The 12,013-nt window shown below is 41.9% G+C and overlaps 1 protein-coding gene across 6 annotated transcripts in view; it reads left to right on the top strand.

The window, feature by feature from the left end:
* FAM124A (family with sequence similarity 124 member A) overlaps positions 1-12,013 on the top strand; it is a 44,235-nt gene that overhangs the window by 10,795 nt on the left and 21,427 nt on the right. For all 6 annotated transcript variants that reach the window (XM_083820894.1, XM_083820895.1, XM_083820892.1 and 3 more), the window contains exon 2: positions 6-37. In XM_083820894.1, coding sequence (XP_083677020.1) covers positions 6-37 — 32 coding nt within the window. The remainder of the gene's footprint in view (positions 1-5; positions 38-12,013) is intronic.

The following is a 12,013-nucleotide window of genomic DNA, read 5'->3' on the forward strand; positions in this document are numbered from 1 at the left end:
TGCAGGTCTGAGTACAGCCGCATGTCCTCTACCAGCAGTGAGTATAACTTTGAGACTTTTTGGAAATGGAATCTCATCTTCTTGTTTTCCTGACTGTTTCTATTTATTAACGTCAACCCAATGCTATGATGGAGCTCACACTGACACAATAAAGCCCTCGTTCCTTCTCTTCTTGGATCTATGTCTAGAAGCAGCATATAAATTAAACTGATTGGAGATTCGTGACTGAAATATAAGCCATGTGTAAAATCATAAATATTAGAGGTCATATGAACGCAAGGCAAAACGAGAACAAAATCTGTAAATACGGCTTGGCCAATGTGAATGGGTCCTGCAACTGAATGAATCTGTAATGATGAATGTCATTAGAGCTGGGGCATGTGGAAATAATTGAATGTTTATTGTACGCTGATGCCAAGGACGCAATTGAGAACAAATCCTATGAAGCGTTTTGTTGATTTCAAAGGCGATAGATGCTCTAGCGAGTGTCACAGTCTTTCTGTTTATGATAGCTGAATATCAGGTTATCCTACTGATAAAAGATGAATCCTAGTATCTGGATTAGTGTTCTTTTTCACCAAAGCAAAATGGCATTTTTTAAAGCAATTTCAAGTAGTGCATTTTCAGTCCTCTATCTACCCACTCAAACCATTCTCTTACCTGTAGGACATCCTGTATCTACAGCGCTCATCAAAGGGCAAGATGATGCCTGTCTCCCTGGTACACACACAGACTAGGGTATTACTTATGCCAAGGAAGCAGATCAAGAATTCATAGATGAGTAATTGCATTTTATAATCCGGATCTTGAAGCACCATGAAAATCAGAGGGGAAGAAAGCTGTCAGTTTTTTCTTCATTCACACACTCTCCATGCATGGAGAGCATTATCTTCTGTCTCCATGGTCTTCAGTGGAGGGCTTTTATTGATTTCAGCAAGAGCTGGATCAGACAGTATTCGTAATGTCTGGCTCCTGAGCCGATGTGACTAGCAGGGAGCTTGCTGACTTTTCTCCATCTGCTCTGTGTGTGTGCACACAACTGAGAAAAAGAGAATTCAACTCAGCTTTTTCCTAAACTTTGTTGTTTAAATACATTGCTGGCTTCCCACTGGCAGGCATAGTTCTTGAAATGATTGGAAGGCAAAATCCAGCCAATTGACTTTTTCCACAAATAGTAAATGCGTATTGAATTTGACTGGTTACCCCAGGTGTGTGCTTTTCCCCTCAAATCACAGTTTTGGGTGATGGTTTGGGTTTGCCTAGTAAGCATGCTTATTTGGCACGTAAGTTCAGAAGGCAAGGCACAAATAAGTAAATTATTTCTCATTAGGTTTTGATCTCTTAACAACTTCGTGTGGCTGCCACATATTTTAAAAATAAAGGTAACATTAATTTTTTAAGTCTTCATTTTTATTAAATTAGCTGTTTGCACAAGTAATGTTCAGTCGTATGGCAGCTATAGTTTGTCACGTTGTGTGGTCACCTTGCTGTCTTGCTGACCAAGGCTATCCACAATATGTGGGGATTACAGTTGTATTTCAACACTGGTAATTTGTCAGAACAAGGATGCATTATCATCCCACCACAGACACAAAAGTTCAGGAGACAGGACTGTCTCTCTCTTTCTCTTTTCTGCTTCCAAGGCAAATTATATTGATGCAGCTTCACAAGTAGCAGTATTTAGCTTTGCATTTTGTGTGGGATTTTTGTGGTTGGTCTGGTCAGACAGTGTGAGAGCAACAGTAACGTTGATGTAAAAGAAGTTAGGTGGAAGAGAAATGCTTTTGTTTTGGAGGCTGGCAGTTGGGGATGCATCATGCATTTGAAGAAAAGATTGTGGGAGAAAGATTAGAAAAAAAATACAACTATGATATGAACATTTTAATTTATTTGGGGAAGAGATTCAGAAAGTGGCATCACTTGTACAGAAAACAGTCTGGTCAATGGTGCCATTAGGACCTAATATAATGCAAAGTAAACTCTCATAAATTAAAAAGCAGAGTCTCCATTATCTACAGCTGCTTCACTTGAAGCTCCTGTTCTAATGAAATGAAATTTATCTAAGCCAGAAGTACCACTGGTTCATTTGTTCTTTTTTTCAGGGGTCTTATCCTCTGGTGCCAATGAGGCTCCCATTTCAGCATTTAATAAATGAATAATTCTGTCTTGAGAAGTTCTGGATAAACTCCACTGGACAAAGATTTTCCGTGGACATTCCAAAGAATTTGAGGGTAGGAAAGAATTAACTACAGCTGCCTGTATTGCTTGCTGGGATGAGAGCAGCTGAGCAAAGTGCAGGACCTCGTGCCAGTGCAAAGGCACACAGTGGCAGGAGGCATCACCCACGTCAAGTGAAATCTCAACAGCTGCTTTGTGGCAATGGAAAGATCAGTCTGTGCACGGTTTATTTCCAGGACTTGTTTTCCCTAGGGAGACGTTCACCAGATCAAAGCCTTTTCTGGCGCGTTGGTTGGACCTTTGGTCTTAGGCAGCATCCCAGTCCTTTTATTCTTTGCCCTTGTGTCCCAGCTTTGGGTAACCAAAGAATGCTCTTCCCCACAGCATCCAGCTAACATTGGTGGGTTTTTTATAGGAGGTACTTTGGGCAAGAGTACTGAAGTTTGCAGAGTGTGTCTGTGTTCATTTCTGTGCAGAAATGGAGCCGCTCACCTCCTGTGCCGGCTCTGGCTGTTGCTAGGGTGACTGTGGGCCACTTTTCCCTTTCTTATCGAGCAGAGGAAATAGGCCAGGCAAACCTGCCTGATAGATGCTGGGATTTGAGGCATTACGGCTTTGAAAGGTTCAGCAGTGTGGTTTCATGGAAGGTACGTGCTAAATTAATGTTGACATTCTTCTTTTCTGAATCCTCATGTGCATAGCCCACTTCTCCCTTTGTTATTTAGCAGGAGGTGTGCTTCATCCTAATAGGATGTTTTGCCCGTTGGTGTGCTCTTCATTAATCTAGCAAATGCAATAAGCTGCTTTTTGTTCATATTTTCAATTAGCTTTTCAATTACAGTTTTCAATTACCATTAGGGATCCCTGATCATATACGAGAGGCAATTGTGCTAGGCACTTTAAAACACAGAAGAGACCTTTACCCAGAGTGCATAATACCAAAATATAAAGGCCGTCGGTGCTTTATGGATACAGGCAGTTGGAATCACAAAGAAATAATTAATTAGGATTGGTCAGCATAACAAGCAACGGTCTCCGCACATCAACACTGCAATTATCTTCAAGCTGCTTTGAGCTGTGCATTTCAAGGATGACTTTCAATCGGGGAGGAGGAGCTTTGATGGAGCCTGCTTACATCCTCCTCTGCACAGTCTTTGCATTTATGGAGCTTGCGAAAGACCCAAGCCAGAAGCAAGCATTTCAAAGCAAGATTTTTGTGATTTGAGATGTGAAGTATTCCCTGCTTAGTCAGATCTGGAGCCAATTTAACCAGGTTGTCTTAGAAATAACTGTGAAAATAGGTGGGTTTTTATTTGGTTGGTTGGTTTGTTTATTTGTTTGTTTTACTGCTGACATTTTTCAGCTAAGAAATCAATAGGGAACTGCCTGGATACACTTTTGTACCCTGTCAGCTAAGCCAGTAAATGAAACACAAAGCTGGCCCTATGGGATAAGGCACAAGCTCATGGCAGATTGTAGAGCATTCGAGATAGCAAAACCGTGTAGCTACACCATGGTTCATGTCATGCTTCTCAGCGATGTAAAAGAGGCTTGTCACCCACCTGCTTTGCAGTTGGAAAGCTGGTAAGTCACCTTCCCCTGCTCCTCTGCTTTTACTTTAGCAAGTAGGAAATAATTTAGCACTTCTGGGTTGTTTTTAGGTGGTTTGTGTTCTTCCACTGTAAACCTAAGGCCAGGGCTCTTAAAATTTTATTTCCACGTTGCACATACTTGTAACCCAGGGTTCTAAAAATTAAGCACAGGACGGTTTCTTTTGGCAGATTTACAAATTTACAGATTTACAACTATGTGAGTTACCAAGCATGTGTCTTTTTTATTAAAATTTACCTTTAAATTATTTTCTGTTTGTATTCTCTTCCTACGCTAGTATAAATTCAGGTCTCTGTTCTGGGATTGGATCAATGATTTGTTGGCATTGCCCGTTTCAGCTCACCTGGGCTGTGTTTGGACTATATTCCACTCTACACAGTTTGGACTCTATTCCTTCATTACTCCTTTTCTTCACTCCTTGTGAAGAAAAAGAAGCTGCAGCACACTCTTTATACTGGGTCTGGTCATGGGGAGCAAGCCATCTCTGGCACTACAGAAAGAGCTTTTTTATGAAAAGAGCCTTGAAACCTCATGTTGACGCATGTGCCATTAACCCATCCAAGACAACATACCAAAATCAATGTTCTTTTTCTTTCAGACTTATTTCCAATCTTACTTAAACACCTCACAATTCTCATTAAAGACAATTAGAGTAAGTTAATGGCATGCAGTCAAGTCACAGCGTCCAAACAGGGAAAAATAACAGTTGCCCAAAAATGAGTGCTGTCCTGAATTTGAGGTAAACCTTTGTAGTTTCCCAAGGCTGTGCCACCTCCCCTTTCTGACTCGGTGCTCTGCCAGGCTGCTTTCATTTTGAGCAGCTCTGCTCTGAACCCTGCTGTGAGGTTGCTTCACCCAAGGTCAACATCAGCAGTGGAAATTCGGTATTTGCTTGTGTTTTCATCCTGAGGACCCAGCAAAAGCTTCTCAGGTACAGATATTGTTCATCAGGTAGACCATGAAGAGTCAGTATTGGGCCATCTGTCCCGTCCATGCTCAGAGCTTTTCAATGCACAGTTGTCACACCATTTTCATACCATGTGCATGTAACAACATGCTACCTTTCTCCTTTGATCCTTCTGTTTTGTCTCTTTTTCTCTGTTTTCCATTCTTTTTTTTTTCTCCCCATGGCTTCTATTTCTTGATGTTACCACAGAAGAATCCAACTCTTCCATCTCTATTCAAGTTCTCAGACTCTAACCACTGTTGGAAGGAAATGTAAGGAGAAAAAGTACCCTTGAATAGAAAAAAGTGTAATATCCACCCTGAGGACTAGGTCATTTATACAGGAAAGCAAAGTCAGTGTCTTCAGAAGTTCTCCCATTTATAATTCTTAAGAGTTTTTATTACCGAACACTCTAGAGACCGAGGGATCACATCAGTCAAAATGGGCACTAGTGGAGCTTTTGACTAAAGATAATAGATTTAGCCTTCCTGGTTGCAGAGATAACAGGAGCTACAGGAGTGTAAGGATTTATAGTGTTACGTAGATTTATAGGTATCCTCAACAACAGCACATGGAGAAATGGATTCCTGTTACTCGTGCCCCATTTTGAAATCTGGTTGCCTTCACTTAACTATTAAAGGTGATGAAAACTAATCAGGAGCAGGAGGGGGGTGGGTTTGATTAGGGCCATTAAAAATCTGTTACAAAGGTAAAAATTAGTAATGTATTTGCCTGCTTTAAGCTCAGTTAGTTCAAACCAGTTCTGTCCCAGGACTGCTGGAGTGGGTATATTCTCAGTGTATTTCTTCAACAAGTGTCATTTAGTAAGTGTAAGGATATAACTATATTCTTTTACTGCAATATGAAGATATACCATAGTATATTGTTTCTTATTTCTACAGAGAACTGAGATGATTTTACAACGGCTGGCAACAGGCTCTATTAAATAAAATTGCAAAATCAAATTATGGTGGGCTTGCCAGAATCATGCTATATTCCCAGAAGGTAGTATTACAAAAAGAAGATGAATCAAAGTGTAAAGAAAAATGAAAGAGGAAATTGGGCCCAAATCATGTAGAGCTCTTAGCCTGCAGCATCTGCCAATGTTGCAAGTTCAGGTGTTTTATGTAGTGGTGGAACCTGAAGTGGCAGCTCCACAGGAAATACAGGGAGTATCTGCTGCATATCTTACCTGGCCTGCAAATGCTTGGATACAAGATAGAAAATGGTGCTGAATCACAGAAAGCTGAGGTTGGAAGACTGAAATGGTCTGGTCTAAGCTGGAGATGGTCTGGAGATGATCACTGGAGATGGTTGTCTGACCACCCTCACAGTAAAAAAAAAACACAAAACAACAACAGCAATAAAAACTTTTTCCTATGTTTAAACAGAATTTCCTGTGTTTAATTTTGAATCAGGCCAGCAACATCTCCAGTCCCTAATTTGCCACCTCCATTGCATACTTTTTAATCTATCTCTTGTTTTGCTATGGCATTTGATGGCACACCACCACCCACCCTCCTAGCCCCACCAACATCACAGTCTCATCTACAAGTGTCCACTCCTGCGTTAGGCACTGTGTGGAGTTACCGCTGCTGCTGCACCACTGCCTGGGAGCTGTGCCGGGGCAGTTGATAAAGAACTTACATTGCTATTTGCACTTTTACCTTCTAGAAGACCAGGTTAGGACACTGTTTTCATAGGGAGATAATGCGTTGAGGATGGTCTTACTGCACGTGGTTATTTAGAAACATAAGGATTAGAGGGGAAATAAAAAAACCCTAAAGCCCTTAAAGACACGTGCCCTTAAAGACACGATTAAAGATGGCCAGTGGCCAGAAACAGAAGACAGTAAAGAACTGAGGCAGAGTCACATGGAAGAACATGCACAAACATCTGTGTAGCTGTGCTTGAAACCAAATCCTGATTTTTGCATGTCAAGTATGTGCTGTTAACCACAAGCAAGCCCTTCCTCTTGTAAAGGTTGAAGTTCCTCTTTAAACATCTTTAGTTTGGAGTAACCCATGCTTTGTGTTAAAGCCAGAGTTTTAGTCTTTAGGATCATTTAGCACACACCCAATTGTGCGTCCCGTGGTTGAATTGCTTCCTCCTGGCTTAGTGTTAGCTTGGGATTTCAGTACTGAAGGAGTGTTAGCTTACCCTAAACAGTTACTGGACCAGAGCTATCAGAACTCTACTTCTGCTGTTCCTTATATCACCATTATGTATTATTTTCTGACCACATCCAGGCCGTTCTTTTTCCTGTCATATAGATGCAGCAGATATAAACTGGACCAATTATACAGAAAAAAAATAATAAGTATGAATGACAATCTGACTTTTTTTCTAGCTCCTGTTTTTAGTGCACATAGCCATAATCAAAACCACATAAGCAAATCTTTCTTCTTTCTCGTTACCAGACGTGATTCAGAAGCACAGGGAAGCTTTGTTAAACACCGAGCTATAGAGTACCACACAGTTCTAGTAAAAATTTACAAGAAAGATCTCAGAGAGAGTTAAATGGGATTATGAGGTGATGTGGATTGTATTTCCCTGTGTGGAAGCATTACTGCTGCTGTCCCAGAAAACCACAAGGAGCTAGGCAGCTGTTTAGTGGGTCTTCCACCCTGAGCAATGGGTTGCAGGAAAGATCTTGACACTCCCAAGTTCATCTGGTACAACGATGAAAATGATCTGAAAATTGTTGAGACATCTGTCCGAATTGTTAAAGCCCACAGAGGGAAGCTAAAAAAGTAAATCTGTCCCATAATAAATCTGTCAGGCAACTCCTGGTTCAGAGGCACCAGTTATAATAGGAGGGGAAAGCCATCGGATTCACTGAGTCAAATGGCAAAACACTTGTGAAGGCTGAAGCTACTGAGGCAGCTTTTACTAAATGCTTGCTATGTTGACAATGCCAGCAATTAGTTTTCTCACTGTGTTGCTGCAGTGCATTATTGTGGTTTATTTTCTTTTATCTGAATTCCTTTAAATAAATAAATAAATAAAATTATCATGGAGGTTCAGTGTGGAGCTGGGACATTTGCTAATTGATGCGTGCTGCATTCGAGAGCAGTAGATGTCCAACACCTGCCTCACTTTTGTTGGTAAATAGTTGTTGTATTTGTTGATAAATAGTTTTGGGGGAAAAATCTTGTATCTGTAATTTTAAAAGATACATAAAATGTTTACCAGGTGACTCCTGGCTTGAATCTCTCTGCATGAGATACCAGAATGAAACGCTGACCACAAGGCGTGCTTTCTATTACTAGCTTCCCTTTTCCAGCAGTTGGTATGGATGGGGTTGGTCTTTTGAATGGCACACTCCTGTCAGCTGCAAGGATCCTGAGGTTCAAAATAGTTTTTGAACTGGTGAGTCTAAATGTCTCCTTTGTTCTGAAGCTGATACAGTTGATTGTCTAGACAGGCACAAATGTGGCAATGCTTGATCATGCCTCAGGGCTCGATCCCATGATTTATTTGGGCTGCATCCCTACTGTAGACGCTTTGTCATGGCTCCTGCCTTCTCTCTGGCCGGGTTTCCCAGCCACCTCCTTGTGAGAGCAAGCTGATTAAAAGAAGTCTTCCTGAGAATTAACATTTTTGGCCAGATCCGTTCTCTGACTGCCACCAGAAGGAACAATCCTGATTATTCCTTGTCTGAGTCTTTCTTTCCAGTCTGTTCAGCAAGCTGTTTCAACTTGCATCTAGATGTGACACATGGGAAGCAGTGGAAACACTTAGCTGGGAATAGCAGGGGGAAGAGTGCCAGCAGTGAAGTCTTAAATTGTCTTAAGCCAATCATAAAATCACACTCTCAGTTAACTAGAGTACATTGTGTGAGGTATGGAGCTCACTGTTAGACCAAATTTGTCAGCTGCTCAAGTGTACAGAGTTTCTTGTGTGGTTTTTTTTTTTTCAAATGCCATGTTCTTTCTGTGCTTTTATAAAAAACATTTTTTTAGAATCTCAGCTTTATACAGGAGTCAGAAGAAAATGCAATGCTTGCAGTCAAAGGACTTTAAACTATATGTTGCTGGATGCAGTTTGAATGCTGACAGGCATGGAGTACAGCTTCTGATTTATCGGGGATTGCTGATGGGACTTTTACTGAATTACCACACCTTGAAACTCCAAACAGAGATCTGAAATGAATACCAAGGATCAGTACCTGGGTTCTTGCCCAGTAAAACAACCCATATCTTTATGTAGGAAGATTTTATGATCGGAAAGGACTTATGTCTTTGCAAAGCTTAAACTTTCTAACGTGGAAAGCTGGAGTCGTCTGGAATACCGCTCTCTCTGTGTTTCAGTTTCAGACCCTCTTCCCTCCCCTATCCCCTTAAAAAAGTGGGGCAACTTATTTCAGTACTACATGCAATAGAAAATACCAATAAAACAAATTAATGTAATGGTTGAGCATTAATAATTAGTGCACTTTTCCTGTATTTCTCCACTGGACTGAATTTAGCAGCAACATAGGCTGCTGTGTAACATCCCGTGCTTTGCCTTGGAGATGCAGCACCAGCAGCATCACTGAACTCACTGGGGCAAATCTGGTGAGCAGAAGCTAACCGCTACGATTGACTTCCCCCCAGAGGGGTTTTCTGCTTATTGTTTCTGATACATACAGAATAACAATTGCCAGCTGTTCTCCACAAACCAGGAATATTTTTCAGGGTGTAAAAAAAAAAAATTCACTTACTGTTTCTCATACGGGTATCGGGTCTCCCGTGAGAATTAATCGCTATGTGATGGAGCCATTTGAGCCCCTAGATGGGGAAATAGAGGTAGATTGTGGCTTTAGAGTGAAGACAGGTAAGGAAGATGCCAAATCACATGAATCCATTTTGTGGTATGGACACACATGCAGTGCAGACTGGGCTAAGACTCCCAAGACAGCTCTTGAATTGTGGTGAACTCTGTGGGAGGGAAGAGGGGAAATAAAAACAGTTGGCTTCTAGGAGAGTGCCCCTAAATTCCTAGAATAATACTTTATGCTAACCTTCCCTATTGTAGCTTGCAGAGCTTTTCAGTGAACATTTGCCCCGGACTGCTCCAGGTATCAGGAGTACCTACGTACAGGGCGAGCACCACAAGTTGGACTGTAAAGTACTCTTGGAAAAATTGGTTAGAAGGCCCTGTCACCATCGTGATGGAAGAGCAAGCACGCAGTGCTCATTTAACAGTACTGCCTGTTTCTGCCATTTTACCACTAGTCTTGATTTAGTAGTGACTGTCCCAGAGATGTGTGAGCACATCAGCATTTTGAAGTTCTTGCTTTTCAGCAAGCTTGTAGCTAAATCTGTGGTGCTTGTGGAGAGCACTGAAATAAGACCTCAACTCTCCCCAAAGAGTAAGTACATGATAAGGATTTTTTTTTTTAATTGAGACTCTGTTTCTAACATTGCTGTTGCCAATGTAAAGTATGGTGTCAGCAGCATATTTTAGGGGAGGAAAACACCAGATTGCAAGGACATCAGCAGCATGAAGAGTAAGGAGCTGATGAAGCAGACCATAGCACTGGTGGAAAAAATCCATATCTTGGGTATACGTTTAAGAGATTGTCAATGGTTTGGTTGCTTGTAATTGGGGTCTGAAACCACCTACTGTGGGCTCCTACTGTTTGCCTGTGTGAAGATCCCATACACCTTTTTCTTGGAGATGGGGGTCTTTTTGCTAAGTGTTTAATATACAGCAAAGCACAGCCTCTGTTTTGACATGCCTGCAGGCTGCATGAAGCCTAGATAGAAAATATAGGATTTGCAAAGAGAAGGCTGTAGTGTGAGGGATGCAGGATTAGACAGCTAAAAACACACTGTGGCACACCAGTCACTTTCTTTTTAGCATGTTTTTGAAGTGAAACACGAAACAATTGTGTCATTTCTCTTCAAAAAAATCATTTTTTTCAGGCCCTTGACCACATTCAGCAAATTTTGATAGAGAAATAAATGACTCAGAGATGTTAACATCCCACAGGTTTCATCAGAACTGGAAGAAAAGCAGAGGGACAAACTTTTGCCTTCAGGGATTAAAAAGGCTGCAATGTGAGTTGAAGCCATCTGTTTTCTCAACCTACAGCTGGACAGTCAGCTTGCAGACAACACAGATATATCTTTACACCAAGTGTGAACTGCTTCTCATCTGCCAGGTAGTTAGGGGGTAAGTGAAAAGGCTGAAGCACTGAGAATGAGGAGTTGAGGGAAACAGGGACTGAGGGTACATCTGTGACCTAAGGAGCGCCTGAGTGTTCACCTTGGTGTGATCAGTCAGCAGCTTGACTAAAGGAATCTTAGAAGTTGTTTTCAGAGGATGTAATCACATAGTTCAAGAGTATTTCTTCTGTAGCGATCATCGCTAAAGCATGTCTTATTTGTTGACAAAGTGGTACAGCAAGATAAGCATCCGGAACGAGAGTGATCTTCAAGATAATCACATAGGCCCACAACCTTTCCCTATGAGTTGCACAGCTAAGGTATCAAGACAGAAGCGTAGTTACTTAGCTCCTACTACACTTATAGACAGTGGAGCACTGTGGGCTTCATCTCAGGTTTGATTCTGACTCTTGGCATTGACTTCAAAAGGAGTCCAGGACAGCCTCTGCTGGAGGGACATCTGTTAGATTCCTAACCTTCCACAGGATGACTCTGGGCAGCAGTGGTTGAGACCCAGAGAAGAAGGGGAGAAGGAGGGTGTTACATTGTTCTGAAGACGAGCCGAGATGGCACCATGGACAGTAGGAGCACAAACAGGAGAGCAAGTCAAGGTGCAGTTGCATGCTCAGCTTAAGACGTGTTGCTACACAAGTACCCAGGCCAACAAAACAGTGAGCAGGAGTGCATGGAGGGGTGAAGGAGGGAGAGCGAGATGGCCCCTATCGACAGCAGCTTAAGCTGAGCATGAAACAATGCCATTAGGTAGGTCAGGGCTGGTGGGGAGGCGTTGGGTCTGTAACACAGCAGGTGGGGAGTTCATTGGGTCTGTAGCACAGTAGGGAGTTTCAGCAGCTGCTGCACCATCTAACAGCAAAGGTACCCCACGGTGAGATCTGCTATTGCCTTTGCTCGGTCATGCAGCGCCTCTGTGGGCATCAAGTATCACTTTTTAATAAGATTCAGTCCTGCAGGGTTGGCTGCATGCTGTATACGAAGGGCAATGACATCTCCTCAGAAGACTGTTCATATTGATGCGTCAGAAAGCTTTTTATCTCCATCAAGCAGATAACAGGCTTCATTCTCCAGCGTTGGTTTTCCTCGATACCTTTTATTGAGCCCTAGA

This window comes from Anser anser, assembly GCF_964211835.1.
Source record: "Anser anser genome assembly, chromosome: 1".
NCBI lineage: Eukaryota > Metazoa > Chordata > Aves > Anseriformes > Anatidae > Anser > Anser anser.